Source organism: Aquila chrysaetos, chromosome 9, assembly GCF_900496995.4.
Source record: "Aquila chrysaetos chrysaetos chromosome 9, bAquChr1.4, whole genome shotgun sequence".
Lineage (NCBI taxonomy): Eukaryota > Metazoa > Chordata > Aves > Accipitriformes > Accipitridae > Aquila > Aquila chrysaetos.
This window is the reverse complement of record NC_044012.1, coordinates 35,709,669-35,729,638: the sequence shown is the minus strand read 5'-3', so window position 1 is coordinate 35,729,638 and position 19,970 is coordinate 35,709,669. Positions and strand designations below refer to the sequence as shown.

At 41.3% G+C, this 19,970-nt stretch overlaps 1 protein-coding gene across 21 annotated transcripts in view; it reads right to left on the bottom strand.

Annotated features, from left to right (window-relative positions):
- Positions 1-19,957, bottom strand: part of LOC115345507 (E1A-binding protein p400-like) — a 54,307-nt gene extending 34,350 nt beyond the window's left edge. For 15 of the 21 annotated variants that reach the window (XM_041125911.1, XM_041125912.1, XM_041125914.1 and 12 more), the window contains exons 1-13: positions 19,825-19,957; positions 16,389-17,742; positions 14,066-14,176; positions 8,154-8,241; positions 7,625-7,732; positions 6,545-6,924; positions 5,994-6,296; positions 5,014-5,199; positions 3,465-3,605; positions 3,279-3,357; positions 2,945-2,997; positions 1,731-1,788; positions 951-1,040 (exon numbers count right to left, since the gene is read on the bottom strand). In XM_041125911.1, the coding sequence (XP_040981845.1) occupies positions 951-1,040; positions 1,731-1,788; positions 2,945-2,997; positions 3,279-3,357; positions 3,465-3,605; positions 5,014-5,199; positions 5,994-6,296; positions 6,545-6,924; positions 7,625-7,732; positions 8,154-8,241; positions 14,066-14,176; positions 16,389-17,711 (2,920 nt within the window). In that variant the 5' untranslated portion in view covers positions 17,712-17,742; positions 19,825-19,957. The remainder of the gene's footprint in view (positions 1-950; positions 1,041-1,730; positions 1,789-2,944; positions 2,998-3,278; positions 3,358-3,464; positions 3,606-5,013; positions 5,200-5,993; positions 6,297-6,544; positions 6,925-7,624; positions 7,733-8,153; positions 8,242-14,065; positions 14,177-16,388; positions 17,743-19,824) is intronic. The other 6 variants (XM_030024369.2, XM_030024381.2, XM_030024382.2 and 3 more) reach the window with 3 other exon arrangements.
- Positions 19,958-19,970: the final 13 nt, after the last annotated feature.

Below are 19,970 nucleotides of genomic sequence, written 5' to 3'. Positions count from 1 at the left end.
GTAGGGGCATCAAATCCAGCTGAGTGGCTGGAAGACAGTTCAAGACTTCAGAATTTCAAAACCGAGCTGTACCTCAACCCTGCTAAACAGTATCTCCACGATCCCTGGTCTGATCTGTTGAAGCAGGAATGTGCATGCTGGTGGTGGCCAATCAATCAAGAAACATCCTCATTAGGAACTTGGCTGACTGGCCAAGAGTTATAATCCCTCCAACTGGCCAGCTGGCTGCAGCCACTAAGCTGCCAAACAGACCAAACAAACAGATTTGGAAACTGCATATTAACTGCCAGGCGGGCTTAGCTTAATGGGAAGCTTGCCTCTAAAAATCAGCAAGGTTTTTACCACGATAAGTGAAGTGATCCCTATGGGATGCTTTGCATACATCAAGCTCCCCATAGCAGTTATTGTTACGTTGCTAATGAAAGAGAGCTGCTAGCCAGAGCATTGTTCCTAAAAGCCCCTTACCTTCAAGCATTTATACCGCCCCGCAGACCAGCACTTCAGGGCCCTTTCAGACCTATCAGGTGGGTCACAAAACCCTTCTGAGATACTCAAGACAGTTGATGATAAAATGTTCATATTCAATCTGATACACTTCTGGTTTTTAGTATTTATGATGCACTCCTAGAACTTAGGTTGAGAGTCTTTTGGTGTGAGGTTTTGAAGAAATGCAGTGCTTCAGTAGAGAAATACTTTTTCTCAAGCCACCTTGTGTGATAACTAGTATATAAGTATACAGACCGCTTTATAAAGTACAGATGTCCATCATTATCCCATAAACTGCTACAGCTTTCCAAACAGCAAAAAATAAATTCAGATTACATATGACTGAACATCTGAATGCATTCAACTTCTCATCTATAACCCTATTTACAAATACAATAACGGCTGTGTGTTTTCACCTGTTGTTTCAGAGCCCACCACAGAGAAGAATCAAGCTACATGCCTACCTTCTTTGGCTAGATTAGACAATTCAGTTTGATGGTTTATGTTTCCTTCTCTAGCTTCTTGTTCTTCAATTGTTTCTTCTTCATCTTCAACTAAAATGAAAATAAATGCTAATCTTGGCATTCAAATTACACAATAATTCAGGAAGTTTGTAATTATATACCCCTGAAGTGTACTAGTATAGAATATTACAAGTTAGCAGGATTCAAAAAGAATGAGACATGTATGGAAACCAAGAAAATCTGAAAGCAACTATATGTAGAACTTAAAAGATAAGTGAAAAGGAGAGAAGCACTTCTGCCTCAGGTCAGAAGGCAGTCTTGAACTGTTAAATGTTGGTTGACAATGGTCACCAGAGACAGATTATTCTGTAGCTTTAAACTGGGGATTTTCTTTGTCAGAAACATGACACAGATGTCATCACAAGAAAGGAACTGAACTAGATGGGTAATTCAGTCTGAAATCCTCAAAAGAAGTTTAAGACCACTAGTAAGGTTTAAGAAACAAAGGAATGAGGACAGAAAGAATTAAAATCCACTAACAATGATGCCAGTGTGTTTTCAGGGAAAATTTTATTTTCAAATTTTCACTGAAGCCCTTTTAAGGAAAATTTACTATCTAATCGCCTGTCTAATCTCTCTAAGAAATGGATAAAGGTTGGTATTTGGTTTGTGAAAAGCATTGCATCCATGTAGTAACAGACTGAAAACCTGTGGTTTCAGGGTTTTAATATACAACTTATGTACTACGCTATAGATGCACAATTTTGAAAAGTGACTTACCTTCCTCATCAGTCAAAGATGTGCTTGCCTTTCTTTTCCTTCCAGATGATGAACAACCCTAGCATTAAATAATTAAAATATTTAAAATAGTAGAAAACAAAGTTAGGGAGGTTTCTTGTTTGTTTTTTTAAAGAAAGCACAAAGTGCCTTGCAATCACAACAACATTTGCTATAGACACTTAACACCTATTAGTCCTTTCCTGGTCGTGCAAAAACAGATACTCTGCTTCTGTATTGAAGGCAGTGTGCAATCAGCCACTTCAAGTGTTTGTGGTTCAAATTACTCACGTCCAGCTGTGGCACAGAGCCATAGTACACTCTTTCCCTTAGAAACATTACTGAGGAACAAAACTCTTACCCAGGTTGGAATCAAGGACTAAATTTTCACTAGTCAGTAAAAAAAGAGATATGGCACAGGCCTACAACTGTTCACTCTCAGCTGTCCTGCATACTCTGTAGCATGGTTTGGCCTGTGCAAATTAACACTCACAGACAGTGCTAGGCCACAGTTTGGCTGATAACACATGCTAAAGCTTGTTCCTAACAAACAGGAAATTTAGATGCAGGCATTCTGCTTGGTGAAAGGGGAGCATTTCAGCACGTGGGCATCAGCTGTGCCATGCCAGATGGCTCGGGGCCTCGGAACAATCCCTCGTCCATTTTTTCCAATTGCATAGATGTAGCCAAGGAGTCCTAGCACACATTTTGTTTAGGGCAGAAGATATTTAAGTTTCATTCAGCTTGATCCATTCCGTAACATATACCTACAACTCTCAGTAGATAAATCACCATTGAACAGCTGAAAACATGCTTTCATGCCCCACAAAGTTTACCCCTGGTTACAGTAGACGAAACTCCTGCCCAAAATGAATTGGCAATTAATTTGTACATTTTTTTGGTCTTGCAGCCTTAGAGTGAATGATTCAAAGCCACTCAGTAAGTATGAATTTTTACTTTAAAAGACATGTATTAACCGCAATCTACTTCCCCATTAAAAGTTGTGGTTCGTAACCAGAAAAAAATTATATTTGTGCTTATGACCATATGGTCAATTGTTAGTAACTACACAGAAATCCGTTTATCATCACCGTATATTTAAGGAAAACACTTCATGTTTATAAAAACTTTATAAAAACCATTTATCAAAACTTTTTCATACAGGTAGTCATATTTAAACTAATCTGATGGGTTTTTTAAGAAACAAAAAGACTTACCATTTCACTTTCTTTTTCCAATAAAAGGTCTTCTGTAGGTTTTGTATCCTTACCTGGAAAATTATTATACTCGATGTATGCATTAGTCACTTACCAATTTTACGTTTCTTACATTAACTTTAAATGCATTCAACATAAAACACAAGAAATATTAATAAAATCTAGCACAAAACCATGAAAAAAAACCCATATCTCATAGTTCAGATCTGCTTACAACTTATTATTAGCATCTCACAATTCTACACCAACAAGATTAAACTCCACTGAGTGAAATTATGTGAAACAATACCATCAGAATTTATACTGGACTTCTTATGAAATGGAATACAATTACCTTTCCTTGAAATTCTCTTTAAATTCAAAGCTTTTTTCCTTTTCTCTTGAAATTCAATTTGCAGTTTTATTTCAACAACCTGAAATGTAAATCAAGTCTAATAAAGCACTTACACTTTATAAATAAATTACTGAAGTTGAAAAAAACAGTACAACTTGCACAAGTATTAATAACTCAGTATTTTACCTGTTCAATGTTAGACCAGAAGTATTCTATTTCTCTAGCAATTGATGCAGCAATTCGCCTTAGTTTGTTTTGTTCTTCCCTTTTAGCTCGCTCTTCATTAAGTTTCTTTTCTTCATGGTAACGAGCCACAGTTCTTACCATCTAAAATACCATGAGAGATACTGAGTTAGGTTATCTCAAAGTACACATCATTGCATTTTTTAACATTATAGTGGTTATCAGCACCCAGATGTTGACCACAGCTTTAAACACATAGCACTTACCTCCAATATTTCTAATTCTTATCATGCCAGTAAAACAACAGACATGAAACTCAAAGGAAAAAAGAAAATACAAGAACTGTAACTAAGCAATCAAGTAGGAAACTCTTAACCCACTACTCTCAATACAAAAATTAGAAAAAAATGTACTAAAATTAGCAGCAAACACACAAAAGAAAACTTTTTTTCAGACAGCACATACGAAGTCATAGAAATCACAGCACAAAATGTCAGAAACCAAAAGTAAAATGAGTTCAAAAAGAGTGTACATACATGAGTGAAAGATCGGTTAATGGCTGTTAAAGACTGACTCGACTGCAACCTTTAGCTCAGGAGGTCCCTAAAACATTGACTTCGAGAAGTTTGAAGCATACTGCCAGGGAAAGGATCATATCACATTTGCCCTTCCTGTTTCTCCTATTCTTAAAAACCCACCATTGGCCACAAGTGGAATAAGTGCTTCAAATCCAGATTTAAATTATATTCAAAATGCAGATCTTCGTTTTACAAAATGATACACCTATTTCAATACTTTGCTAATAAGGAAGAGAGTTCTGAGTTTCCATCATTTCAGAATATACAATAGAAAACAACATGGCAATTTAAACTAATGACCTTCAGTTGCTCTCTTCATTACCCCAAACTGGTCATAAATGTATCAAAAGAAGATGCAACATTGCTAGAATCCATACAAAACTCTTGCTTATTGCAAACAAACAGATTTTACATATTTCATCTCACACCACCCCAACTTTCATGCCATCACTGACTTAATTATTCCTACTGTGCTGCTCTCTTCCCCTATGGAAACAGTTCTCTATCATGTTTCCACTGCTGTCCTTAGAACTCCATGGTTTCTCCTTCATCTTCTTCTGAGATTAAGAAAGAAGAATTAGACAGACAACCACACCCAATGGAAGTTATTTACAAAACTCTACATTTATTCTTCAATGAGAGGGAATAACTGACTTGTGAGACAGGCATGATAGCTGTACTTTTTAAGTATGACACAGTCAACAAATTGACTGGGACCCCTAAACAAGCTATTTGATTTCCCGAGGAATAAAATCCACAAAATCCAAAATTATCACAATCAATACAATTATCTAGTCTGTTTCAAATGCTAGAATATCCAAAGCTGACAACATGGCTTCTCATTTAAGTTAAAAATCAGTGCCTCATATTCGGATCACTTCTATCTGTAGAAAAAGATCATTTAAATAGCTTTGCTACAAAGCTGAGTGATACCAAGATCAACTGTTCTGAGTCAAAAAATGTTTTTCAAGTACCTTCTTAGCAGTTGCCATCTTCCACTTTCTCTCTTGGGCAAAATCAGTTGCCATCCACTGCATTTCTTCCAGCAAATAATCCCAGTGAGATTTTGGTCTTGGAGCCTCTTGGAGTTTAGGCAATCGCCTGAGGGACCATAAACCTTCCTTTCTCAGTTCTGCTATTCGCTGATGGATTTGATTTTCCTTAAAAAGAAGCACATATAGTTAACAATGAAGCTGCAGAATGCACCTAAAATAGTAGCCAAATAGAAAAATAATAATTGCTGCCACTTCATCAAAATAATTGACAGCAAAAAAAGGTGTAACAGCATGACACATGCATTACAAAAATCAAGTCTGAACACTGCATCAATGAAAAAACTACAGGACTAAATTCAACTTACACGTAAAAAGAATCACAGTACTTCAACCTGTATTACAAGAGGTACTTTATTAAATAACAGGATAAAAAACATTCACTGGGCAGCACAAAAAACAAGTTAAGAGACATATGCAAACTGCAACCAAATAATCCTTTCTTTTTTTTTTCATAAATTGAAATTGCAGATGTATTTATCCACAGAAGATAAATACCTCTTCATTATTAATACTGCTTGATTTTGTGAAAAAACAAGTTGTCTATGATGTTCCTGTTAAATAAGCAAAACAACACCTCCAGTTAGCTATAAAAATAAATAAGGTTGCAGTCACCTCGAATGAGTAGATAGAATCAATATAATAGAAAGAGAAAGAATGCAACAACAGTATGAAGACCGGTAAGCCTTCAACTTCTCTGAATGCTCATAAAAGCAAAAGTCAGTATGGCAACCAGACTGAAAAAAAAAAATAAAAAAAAATAAAAAATGCCCAAAACCACCACACACACCACCCCTCCCCCCCAAAATAGTCCATTTTCATAACTCAAACGCATCTATCATGTTAATTGTTTTCTATGTGTTAACTGTTCATAAGTTTCAGGGAAAACCAAAAAATCTTACCAGCTTTACTTGCTCAGCAAGCTTGTCTTGAGAGTTGTCCTGTGGTAATACTGCTGCATTCTGAGCTGGACTTTGTGTTTTAGGCGCTGCTGCTACTGCTAAGCCTGGGGGTTTTGATGCAATAGGAGACAGGGACTTGTTAGTTGCTGGAGAGGTCCTGTTTGTTTGTACTGGATATGCAGAAGGTGGTGTTGTGCCTGAGATAGTTGCTGGCACAACGGATGAGGTAGGTGGTAGTGTATTTGCCGTAAGACGCTGAGAAGTCTGAGCAGGATCTGCAGATGGTCGTGTCAGAGTCACAGTCTGCCCAAGAAACACATTTGTTAGTGATGAGTTTAGGATTCAATACTGTCTTAGTCTACACTACAGCAGAACATAATGCAGACTTTAATTTAATAAAAAATGTACACCTGCATTTTTATAAGGAAAGGATTTAAGTGTCCATTGGAATTAAAAAACATTAACATTTTTCCTGTATTTTCAGGAAGATAGTGTTAGACTTTACTGGGCATTGAAACAAACCTATTTTCACCCCAATAAAGTTCACATACCTGTTGCTGTATTGTAGCTTGTGGCTGTGACACTTGGTTTTGTGTCTGTCCTTGCACATGGATTGCTGGTGGCACCTGCTGTTGAAGTGGTGCTGGAAGTGGAGCAGAAGTCAGGGGTACACTCTGAGGCTGGATCTTCACCTGAATCTGAGGCTGAGCTGGAGATTCCACTATCTGTGGTTGCTGCTGTGAAAGCTGCAGCGCAGCTGGGAGAGATGTCATAGGAACATTCGCAGGTTGCAGTCTCCCTGGCAGCTGCGGCGGAGGTGTATGCAGACTTGCTGCATTCTGCACAGGAGGGCCTTTAGATGGGTCATACTGTTGTTGACTCTGTTTCTGTCCAGTCAGCTGTACAGTTTGAGGAGTGGGAGGCATTCCACCTACAAAGCAAGAGGAAACACAGCACAGATGAAACTAAAACATCCAATGATCTTTACTAATATAAACAGGAAATCAACTGCAAATAGACCGATTTGTTACTTACTTTGCCACAAGACACCATCACTTGAAAATACCACATCACAATCACAAAATAAATCACTATTACAATAAACAACAAAGTATTTCATGCACAGGACTGCAACTAAAATTTGGAGCACAGCAACTACAAAAAAAAATGTCATTATATGTCTTCTGAATTTCTTATACTTAAAAAAAAAAAGATCCGTGAGCTAATGGAATTTAACCTAAAATAACAGCATCAAGTCTAAATAATATTTAGTTCCTAACACATTCACTCTAACACATATTCCAAAGCTTGGCATGACTAATGAATATAAATTTGTCATGATGTTGCAAATTAGGAAGTTTGCTTTTCATAAATCATTGGCTCAGTTCCAGAATTCTCAGATTAACCATTTTGCATCAGCACCTGTGACGTATTTCCATGCCCACATGCACCTTTGGAGCCCGTCACTCAGCTCCTTAAACAAACCAGGCATTGCATACCAAGTATTAATTTACATGGAGAAGTGTGTGGTGGGACTAGGATCTTGGAATGCTGGAAGCCCAAGTTTCTAGTCCCATCACTAACATCTCCTTGTTAAATTAATGTGCAATTGGCATGTGGTGACACAGTACCTTGTGCCGTTGGCATTAGCTGTTGAAGAGGAACTCCTGAAGCCACACCCGGGTGCTGAAAAACCATCCCATGACGGCCCACTTCAATTCGTGGTCTCTTAGACGAATCTGTGATATTCAAATTCCATTTATGGCATGGTATAATGGAATGGGTTCAATTTTACAAAGCAAACTACTACACATGATTCCAACATCAGCTCAGAAAGCTACGACTACTATACATGTGTAGCATTTATGAAGAACATGCTTCAAGGGCAGAGTCCCTCTAACTTCAGGTTGGCCATCTCCAATCTTCTTAGCCAGAACAATCAACCTAACAATGTCTCCATGCCTGCCAAATCCAGTCCTATATATTGTGAGTGGAGTGCACTCTTCACACAGCACCATTCACAACAGATAGTCCTAAGGATCTGGCATTTCCCAAGGTGAGGCAAAACTGTATTTCAAGAGTTACAGAACAGTGGGCTCCATTAACTGTTTGGAAAAAAAAAGAAAAGAACCAAAGTGAAATTCTGTCTGCGGAACGTACCTGCTGGTGCAAGTGCCTGCTGCCTCTTAAAAGCTTCAATTTCTATGGTGTTCACAGTCCCCGTTACTGGAGTCCCTGTATGCGTTTGCTATTGGAAAAAGAAAACAAATCACAAAAGTTCAATCTGTAGATAGTCTAACACCAAGATGTACTTTACAAACAGATCTAAAGAGGCCAGCACAGAACAAATCCTTCAGAACAGTTGTACAACGAAGAAAACAAGACTCATTCAATATCTGCTATAAAGTTTTAGATGTCCATAATGCACAGATGCTCTTCGTTGAGTTTAAATTTTAAAATGGTAACTAAACTGATGAAGTTGGTTATATATAATACACGTCTACATTTTTATTAAAAGTGATACCAAACCCAGGGAAATGGGATATGTAAAAAATAAACTTGCACAGTATTTTTTATTTCTTTTTTTTTTTAATAAATGGAAATTTTCATTAGTGTATTACCCTTCGTTATTTGCATAATGCTGCAATGAAGTCAAAAGGACGCATTCATATAGTATATAGCTGCAATAAAAAGCTGACGTGACAAAAATGAAACATGGTGACTTCATTACAGGATTAATTAGAAGGGAAATTAGATGAGGAAAGAGAATTTACGCATAAACTGTATCATAACTACCAAGACACAAAAGTAAGAAATGAGAGTCAATACATTTGTGAAAGCTAATCCTTTTCACTCTGTGAAACATCAGTAACACAAGTTAACTCTCATCGTGAAGACAGTTTAAGCTTACTTGAGTCTCTACCACTGTCACTCTCAGGATAGAGCTCCATGAGAGTTAGCCTTGAAATATTTCAGGAAAAACTGCTAAGATTCGGAAGAGGGAATAAAAGAATCTCAGCCAAGTTACACAAGTTCCAATTCCAGTTTTCCAGATCCTAGACTTGTACTTGTTTGCACAGCTGGCAAAACGAGTACCATGAAGAAACTCAATGAGGAGAAACACAATATTGCCATAAGGCTAATGTGACATCAGAGCTCATTAGAAATTACTAGACATTTTGTCTCAGGATAAACAACACAGAACTATGAATTAACACGCCTGGAAGGGCACTATTGATACTGAGATGCAAAAGAAATCACCAGGGTTTGATTCAGCAAGTTGGAGTTTAGCTTCAGTAAGATTACACAGTGCATTAAAACTTTATTTTAAAATTACTACATTTAATATTGGCAACGATGGCAGTGAATATATCCTAGATAATCCTTTCAGCGTCAAACTCGGACGGCAGACTCATGTACAGGATTATTGAAGCAAACAAGTTTGGGTACGTGACTATTTCCATGCTCTTTGGGCCCTCAGCACTACTGGCAAATACTTACTAATGTCTGTTAGTGTTTGTGCAAGCCCTATGCCTTTCAGTGAGTTTCCAAGTCATATTTTTTAATTCTCCTCAATATTTAGCCACACTATGCCCAATATGCTACTATGAAACTTAATATGAGAAAAATAAGGGCTATCCCAAGAAAGGTCTTAAGAGATTCTATCAGAAAACACAAACACAGGCCTTATGTATGGCAGCCTCTACATCCTAGAAAATGAGCTAATTTAGCACTCAAGTTCTCCAAGTGCAATTTTCTGCTGGTGACAGCCCTTGCCATATCGACGTACAGTAAGGGTTTGCAAATGTTGTGAAAATTTATTATGACAACATAGCAAAGACAGCAATTTCCCAAAAGAATCTTCTAGTTTATTCACAGGTCTTTTCTCTGACTTTTAATACAAATTCTACCAATGTAAATTAAGCCTAAGGAAGTAAACACCAGTCTATATTGAAATAAAACATAGCAGTCACAACCCTGCACCTTCAAAGCTTCATCGAACGGTATTAATAAACATAGCCAACATCACCTAAAATGACTGCGTTTCAAAAACTCCTTTTCGAGCTGAGTATCTCTCACGTCACTCAGATTCTATCAATAGCTATGAATTAGTAGCATCCAATCTCTTTGCTACTGTGAGGGCATCTACGGCCACTCTAGCAATACAGCTATAGCCTATAGGTCCTGCACATGGGTCGGGGCAATCCCAAGCACAAATACAGGTTGGGCGGAGAATGGATTGAGAGCAGCCCTGAGAAGGACTTGGGGATGTTGGCTGACAAGAAGCTCAACGTGACCCAGCAATGTGTGCTTGCAGCCCAGAAAGCCAACTGTATCCTGCGTTGCTGTATTGGGTTTGTACGGCAAGGTTTTGGTAGCAGAGAGGCTACAGGGGTGGCTTCTGTGAGAAGCTGCCAGAAGCTTCCCCCATGTCCAACAGAGCCAGTGCCAGCCGGCTCCGAGACGGACCTGCTGCTGGCCAAGGCTGAGCCCATCAGCAACGGTGGTAGTGCCTCTGGGAGAACAGAGTTAAGAAGGGAAAAAAAGTTGCTGTGGGACAGAAACGGCAGCCAGAGAGAGGGGTGAGAACATGTAAGAGACACAACCCTGCAGACCCCAAGGTCAGTGCAGAAGGAGAGGGAGGAGGTGCTCCAGGCGCCGGAGCAGAGATTCCCCTGCAGCCCGTGGGGAAGACCATGGTGAGGCAGGCTGTCCCCCTGCAGCCCAGGGAGGTCCACGGTGGAGCAGATCTCCACCTGCAGCCTGGGGAGGACCCCACGCCGGAACAGGGGGATGCCTGAAGGAGGCTGTGACCCCGTGGGAAGCCCACGCTGGAGCAGGCTCCTGGCAGGACCTGCGGATCTGTGGAGAGAGGAGCCCATGCTGGAGCAGGTTTTCTGGCAGGATTTGTGACCCCACGGGGGACCCACACTGGAGTAGTCTGTGCCTGAAAGACTGCAGCCCATGGAAGGCACCCATGCTGGAGCAGTTTGTGAAGAACTGCAGCCCATGGGAAGGACCCACGTCGGAGAAGTTTGTGCAGGACTGTCTCCCGTAGGAGGGACCCCATGGTGGACCAGGGGAAGAGTGAGCAGTCCTGCCTCTGAGGAGGAAGGAGCAGCAGAGACCATGTGTGATGAACTGACCACAACCGCCATTCCCCGTCCCCCTGTGCTGCTCAGGGGGAGGAGGTAGAGAAAATGAGGAGTAAAGTTAAGCCTGGAAAGAAGGGAAGGGTGGGGGGAAGGTGGTTTAAGATTTCTTTTTTATTTCTTATTATCCTACTCTGATTTGATTAGTAATAAATTAAATTAATTTCCCTCAAGTCAAGTCTGGTTTGCCCATGATGGTAATTAGTAAATCATCTCTCCCTGTCCTTATTTGGACCCACGAGCCTTTTGTTATATTTTCTCTCCCCTGTCCAGTTGAGGAGGGGGAGTGAGTGAGCAGCTGCGTGGTGCTTAGTTGCTGGCTGGGGTTAAACCATGACAGTTGCATTAGAAGTGTGACCAGCAGGTCGAGGGAGGTGATTCTCCCCCTCTACTCTGCTCTCCTGAGACCCCACCTGGAGTATTGTTTTCAGCTGTGGGGCCCCCAACATAAGAAGGACATGGACCTGTTGGAGTGGGTCCAGAGGAGGGCCACAAAAATGATCGGAGGCTGGAACACCTCTCCTATGACGACAAACTGAGAGAGTTCGGGTCATTTAGCCTGGAGAAGAGAAGGCCCCAGGGAGACCTTATTGCGGCCTTTCAGTACTTAAAGGCGGCTTTCAAGAAAGCTGGAGAGGGACATTTTACAAGGGCATGTAGTGATAGGACCAGGGGTAATGGCTTTAAACTGAAAGAGGGTAGATTTAGATTAGATATAAGAAAGAAATTCTTTACTGTGAGGGTGGTGAGACACTGGAACAGGTTGCCCAGAGAGGCTGTGGATGCCCCATCCCTGGCAGTGTTCAAGGCCAGGTTGGATGGGGCTTTATGCAACCTGGTCTAGTGGAAGGTGTCCCTGCCCATGGCAGGGGGGCTGGAACTAGATGATCTATCATTAAGGTCCCTTCCAACCCAAACCATTCTATAATTAAGATGTGAATTTTGGTTATAAGAATGTCTGACTTATATTCTTCCCTAATGGTTCACTGCCATCTTACACTCAATATGGATTAAGTTTTCAAATATTTGTCTTCTCACAAGGCAGACATGCAGCATATTTCAAGTCCAACAGCCAGTGTCTGGCAGAGCATCACACACTTAGGCATTTATAGAATTTTCAAAAGTCACAAAAACTTATTTTGTACAATGCTACTGAATTAGTTAACAAATTCAGCTTATGTCCCATTTGCATCAAATTCTTTCTGGGATATCAGTTTAAGAAAGAATGTTTTCCAAACTCTGCTTCAAATGCCATTTATTTCACCTGCACTCTTACTCTGGATGATTGCATACTCACAGTTTCAGGCTGCATCTCTACTTCAGGATTTTTGACTGACATTTTCTTAAGAGTATGCCTCCCAGCTGTCTGCATTATCACCACTTAATTTAGGCCAGACACTTCAAAGAGCAAAGACGTTATGTCTTTATAAACTGTAGTCACATACCACTAATATTAGACTAAAACTGTCCTAACTTTAATTAAAATAATGTAGTTCTCCGGAGGTCATGATTATGCAGCACGCCCACAATAATCATTCTGAGTGCTGCACTTATGCACTCAAATTTGAATGATGATGCTGATCGGGACACATTATTTCTCTATAAACAGTTCCAAAGAGAAAGACTGATGGAAAGAGATGATACTTTTCTGTTAACAGTTTGTGCTAAAAGGTATTATCACCATTACACAGAGTTTTGTACTTTTTTAGCATGTACCTGCTAGTTTCCCTGAAACAGGTCTAAAATGGTGTAATACTTTCAAAAGTACTTCATCACTGCTGTAGCTATAGCTTGATAATAACCCTAATCACTGTAATAAATAACCTGATATATTACACGTTTTAAACAGCTTAGATGAAGCCTGACGACCTAAGGAGACTTCCAAGACATGTCAGTATTGGCCATAACGAAGAGCTCTCGGTGCAAGCCCCTTTACTATGCAACTCATTTGTAAAATATCACAGTGAACATCCCATTTGTTATACACAGTAATACAACCCATTTTACATTTCATTTAACTCTCCATTTTCCAAAACCTACATGAAGGCAGCACAGACTGTGCAGCTTCAATGGTACATCAGAGTAATTCAGCCTGTAACACCTGCTAAGCACATATAATTGAGATAAAAGGCAAATATTTCAGTTGCAGAGGAATTACGGTATATTACTTCTCAGGGTATATATAAGCAATGGTGTCTGGGTAACACAGAGTTGAAGGTAGCTGCATAAACCCATACTAGCCTGAATTTAAAAGTTGCATCATCACTGATCCACAAAAATTTTAACTGGTTATCACATTTATTTCTTTACTTTGTTCAGTATTCCCTCATGAAAAAAAAAAAAAAAAAAAGAAAAAAACCTGTGAAAAAGGACTTATATAATAAAAATAAGCACTTCAGTTTCTTTTTCCCAACATTTATGGTAGAGCTAATGGAAAGCAGTTATTTTAAAAAATTATGTCAGAGGTTATTATTGCTGTTTAAAACATTTCAGTGAAGGCAAATCCAAAACCTTCTGTAGCAATACTCAAAACCTTTAATAGGTAAGGAAAAAAAGAAAAGAAATTTAGAAGAAATCCACAATTACAATGCCACAGACAAAAGAATCCATATCATCACTATGCAGAATGCACAAATGAACCAAATGCATTAGGGAAACAAAAGACAAACAAACCAAAGTGAAAACATTCAAGCTGAAAGTTAATGAAATAAGCCAGCAACCTGGAGACAAAGATTTAACTTCCTTAACTCAAGGCTTCATTAATACTGATGCATCTGAAGATTGCAAAGTTGTTTTTGTTTTGTTCAGATGATAAGGCATGGGCTTTTGGGAAAATTCTAATTCATCTAAGAAATATCAAATCTGAATGAAGAAAAAAAATCTGGGATGAAACTACATTTTAGAACCATTGAAAAGTACCTGAAATGGTTGCTGCTGGGATGAAAAAGCAGCAGAAACATTTGGAGGAAGCTGGGTTGCTATAGCGACAGGAGTACCAGTCTGCCCATCCTTTCCTGTCACAACCTTTACCTGAGAGAAATATTTTGGGAAAAAAAAAAAGAAGGGAGAATCATTTTCTTTTTAAAAGTTTTTCTTCTTTTTTTTTTTTTTTTGAACTGTTCAACACACTCATTTTGTACTGATGGTACCTCACTGAAGAGGGGATTATAACTAAACTGCCATCAGTGCAGCTTGGTTTGAGCGCAGGCCGTTTTTGAAGAGTTCTGTCTCACTTTTAATAGCAGAACAGAGTACAGCCTTGACTATTTATAGTGACTTCTTGTCACTGGAAACCTTTTCTTAAATCCAGTTAACATAAAAGTGTGTTTTAAGTTTAATGATTGCTGCTCCTAACGGACAACAAATTAGCATGACAGACAGTTTGAACTTAAGAGAGCTCCAACATTTATTTAAGCAATGAGCACAGCCACCATTCGCTCTCCCCTTGAATTCCCAAAGTGATCAACCTTTCCAGGCAAGGGATGAAGTGCGTTGCTTTAGCAGAAAGTGATAAAGAGAGGGGAGGGGGAAATAAAAGAGAAGACGACAAAAAAATACAAAGAAAGAACATACTCAAAAGATGTCTTAATCTTTCAAAAGGATTCATCATTTGAAAACACGAAAAGACTTTTGCTGTTGCACTTTGCAAAATTCTCCAGCAGTTAAACGGACAAGCAGCTTTCACAAACAAAAGATGACCCATCACAAGAAGGCAGTGAAGTACAGCAAACTCCAAACGCGAAAGACCGAGGGGTAGAGCCTCAACTGATGTAAATTGTAGTAGCGCCACTGACTTCAATGAACCTATACAATTTACACCCGCTAAAGATCTCTCAAAATGTGCATACTGTAGTTCAAAATACCTGGTATTTCAGCTGACAAACACGCAACCCAACAAGAACACCTAAACAATTTGACAAAATACAAACCAGGTGAAAAAAAGATATTCAATATCCATTGTCAATAAATTACAATAACAGGCTAGCTTTTATGTTACTATATATAGAAATTATTCCTTCAAAATTATCAATAACTATCACAAGCAGAAATACATTCTTCCTAGTCAAGAAGTTTAGACTACAAAGCAATGAACAAATTAAACTTCAGCTGTTATACTGCCAAAATTTCCCACAAATTCCAACTGAAGATATGATCGCTAATGATTCACACCTAAGAGAGTCATCAATTTTCACTGAAGACACTCATTTCTAGCAGATATTTCAAAGCAATATGAGTTTCTTTACATAGCAGGTTTGATTTGGTTCAGTACAAACTGGCAACTATACACCGATACATATTTTTACGAATTTTGAAAGATATTTATGCGTGCCAAGTGATTCAGTGGCATCAATGGTAACTACCCTGTTGCAACCACTTGCCATGTAGGCTTGCACGTAGGGTCTGCCCAAGACACGCACCGCTCCAGCACCCACGGGGTGCTGCAGGTCAAGAGCTACACGAATGGGTACAAACGTGCAGGAAAAGTTGCAAGGCATCTGTCTGTGGCAAGCTTATTTCAAGTACTTTGCCATTAATAAACAGTGAATTCAAGTTAGTAATTTTAAACCTTTGCATAAATAACAAAGTTAATTTCTTAATGTCCAGTCTCAAAGTGCTATTTGTTTAATCATTTAGACAGCAGTACATGCACAGAGGTCTAAGACGGCCTAAGTAACCTGATTCATTACTATGGACCCACATACGTTATGATTCACATGTTCTCTCTGTGTAATTAGATTAATTCAGGTTTTTTGTTGGCCACAGCAACACTGAACTTCAGTAACATCTATGGTTAGAAATCACATGAGTCAAGTAAAGGTTACAAGACTCTTACAAAACTTTTTGCTCATTCTTTTTTGGTTTGTATAAGTCTAGTAAGTGAAATTTAATCTATGATTCCTATTCATATTCATTCCGATAGCTTAAAACAGCTTCTGCACCAATGCCATCTTTATCTGTGTGCTGGCTTACACACTAACTACGACAGTGAAAGCTCCTTTCACCTCTCTATTCTGTGCTTTTAAATACATACATCTAATGGCACGCTCAAGCTGACCTGTCGAATCGCACTACCTAGCAGAACTGCATTCTCTCAGACCAACTATTTAAAGAAAAATTGCCGTACTTCATCAAGTAAAAATTATTTCTCAGGTAGTGTCACATTCTCTAACACTTCACAATCCAGGTGCCACAACTTCAATCTACGATTTTATTCCAAAACATTAACCAACAGATTTCTTACCTCATCATTGATGACCTCAGATTGTTCTTCCTCTTCTTCCTCCTCCAGATCCAAGTCATTTTGCCTCAGGTATGCTTGCAGTGGAACACAGTGTTTCTTCTTAAAAGCTAAAAAGTCCATCATATTCCCTTGAAGATGTTGCAGGAAAAACAGTTCAATCAAACATTCCTTAAAAGTTTCCTTAAGAATTTCCATCTGCTTGTGGTGATGATCCAAACATTGTTTTCTCATTTGAGCAGTCTCTTGGTTGGCAGGAGGAATCTCCTCCAACTTTTTGGGTTGTTTTTTCACCGTCGTATTAACTGTAGGAGTAAGAGGAAGACTCGACAGCCCCTGTGGCACAGTGGCCCGTGAAGGACTTGTGGGAGGAGGCGGTGATGTCATTCCAAATGCACTAGGTCCTCCAACTCCCGCTATCAATCCACCAGAAGTCCTGTCATATCCAATGGGTCTACCCAGCTGCTGCCCTTGAAGCACTTGCTGCTGTTGCTGCATAAGTTGCCCTTGGATAATATTGCTGATTTGGGGTGGCAAGCTGGTGGTCGTAATATGGCCCGGGCTAGTCAAAGATTGCATATTTGCTCCGCTAGCTACAGGACTTTGAGGACCGAGATGATGAATGGTGCCACCAGACTGCGAATGAGGTTGTGAAAGCCTGCGTTCCCGTACCGTAGCAGGTGTCCCCGAAGATGGAAGCTGTACTTGTGCAGCAGCTCCTTGAGCAATTTGTGCAATTCCTGGTCCTTCTTGATACACAAAGTGTCCACCGTTTGAAGGACTCAGGCTGATTTGTCTCACAAGCACACTAGCATCTACGAATCCTCTAGTGGGGCTCTGGCTGCACATACCCAAGCCAGGGCCTGGAGTGCCTGCCCGAACATTTGGTAACGTTTGCACCGGCACAGGGTTAGGCTGTGTAGGGCTTTGAGACTGAACTTGTTGAGGCAGCGGTGAAGTAACTTGAATATACGATGGGGATCCATGCTCAAACCGCCTCTGCTGAGGACTGAACTGAAAACTCGGTGATGTTGGGTTTGGAATTGGCAACGGGGTAAGGGTTATCTGCTGGTTTCCTGAAGCCACTGGTCCAACGTTTTGCAGCGTGATGTTCACATTCTGCCCAGCTACTGGACTTCGACTCATTATAAATTGTTGTATTTGGTAACTGGGGGACTGGGGTGCAGATGGACTTGCAGAAGGTGCAAAAGAAGCTGCAGGTGACTGGGGTAAATTTGCCTGTTGCTCTTCTCCCTCACTGCCTGTGAAGGACCTGGACCTCTGAAGCTGGCGCTGGGCATTCTGAGGACCATTACCATGGTGCATCCTCACTGTTCTAGGTTTTTTACAGTATACGCTAAAGAAATACACAAAACCAGAAATTCAGGGAAGGTAAAAATATTTCTGCAACTGAAACTATTTAGTTACTACTCGAAAGACTACCTTATAGTAAGAACTCGGTTATTCTGTCTTTGCACTTACTTAAAATGTTTTACGTCCTCAGTCAAATTATCCAAACCCCTCAGCACCACAAAAACTCACTTAAATCTCTCATATGTTTCTCTAGCTAACAAAGTGCTGTTGAATGGTTTTACAAATGATACATTCCTCTTAGCTAGTTAGACTGACTTCAAATAATTAAAAAAAGTATTTCTACCCGTTCTGTGGAACTTCAAGAATCAACAGTCTCCAATATCAAAAGTATCTACTCTTTTTTGTGCTCATTATTCCCCATGTTTCAGTGCTTTTAACACTTAATACAATGTTCTTGATAACACAACAGTTGCTTAAAACGTACAGTACATTTCTTCAACAATAACTAAAAATACGATAAAAATGGACACAGACTATTCAACTTTATTGCTCTAGCTACTAAAGAAAAAACGCATCGTGAAAAATCTCCCTACCAAATCATCTAGATGTTTGAAAAAGTATTGTTCTTGATACTTAACTCTGCCTTCTCTTTCCTTCAGGACACCAACCCCTCAAAGAGATGAAAATTAATCCAAAACTGCATTTCATTTAGAATGCTGTTTATTGAGCCGAGCTATCCAGAAATCCAAAAACATTCTGGTTTTATATTTCAGTCATTGACAAACAAAAATTCCACTGACGTGCACTGACAGGTAGATTCAGTGCTGGGTGTCACATAGCAGTAGCAGCAAAAGAGAAATTAAACCTGTTGTTTTTTTTTTTTTTTTTTTCCAAAATCTCTCTCATATTTTGAAAACGACAGTTTCATTTTTGGCATTACAGGCCAAACACACATACGACTATGCTACCGTGCCTCTTTGCTCCCAACTCGAAGTCGGTTACAAGTGGCAACGGGCAGCAGCAACATCCAACACGGCAGCACTCCTGGAAAGGGACGCGATGGAGCGGCTGACTGCCTGCCCCGCTCCTCGCCCGTGGCCGAGGCAGGGAAACACAACACAACCCTTCGGCTCCCCCGTCCTGGGCTATCTGCAGCAATCTGCTCAAGCCCTGGGGATGGAGATATTCCCTTCCTTGCCCCCGAGAAAAGAGCCGGCTTCCCGGGAAGGTGAGGAAGCAGAGCAGCGCTGTCACACACGTGCTAGCGATAGGAGGCTGCAGAAGAGGAAAGGGGCTGCCTGAGAGTGGGGGATCTCACACGCCAGGGAGGCACCGCGGAGCGCAGCCTGCGCGGGGACTGAGAGGCAGCGCCGGACAGGTTTCCTCTCTCCCGCTCCGCCGAGCTCAAATCCGAGGGAGATCCCTCAGCACGGCGGGAAGGGAAAAAAAAAATTCCGCTCCTTACAGGCACCTTTTCCAACCGATTTAATAATACTGCAACACTTCGTGGTATGGCGACTCTTTCGTAGCCCTGGTACCAAATAATTAAGATTCCGGCGATATCACCTATCGCCAGCAACGAGGTCTTATTATTTTAATTACCTATACCTCGCTAACATTTACGGCCCAAGTGAAAACACTTAATTAATTACACGCTGATAAGGAAGCGTCACCAGCGCGCTGCCGGCCTCTGCCTGCCCGGGGAGAAGGGATCGCCTTTTGTGTGCGAAAGCCGAACTGTGCAAACGGCCCGCGGGCCGGGCCCACGGCGACCGCCCAGCGCCCCAACTTCGCGCGGGGCTTCCCCCGCCGAGGCCCGCGCGGGTGCCCCCCCCCGGCTGGGGCAGCGCCCCGGGAAGAGCCGCCGAACCCCCTTCGTCGTCCCCCGTCCCCCCCGCCCCGCGGCGGGACGCGGCCGGCCCTGCCCGCCCCCGGGCACGGCGCCCCCCCCCCCCGCCCCAGCGCCGTGCGGCGGCGCGGGGAAGGCCCGTTCCTCCGCGGCCAGCCGCCGGGACCGGTGCCGCCGGGCCTCGGGCCCGAGGCCTGCGGGGCGGGCGGGGAGCAGCGGGGGCCCGGCCGCCCCCCCCCCCCCCCCGGCCCTCCGAGCCCGGCGGGCCCCACTTACCGCGGGCGCCGGGGCCAGACTTTCCATTCGCTCCTCACAGGAAGCGGGGGCGGGGGGCGGCCGGAGCGGCAGCCGCTACCAGCGCCGGCAGGAGACAAACCGCGCCTCCTGCGCCTCGCTCGGCTCCCGGCGCCTGCGCCGCCGCC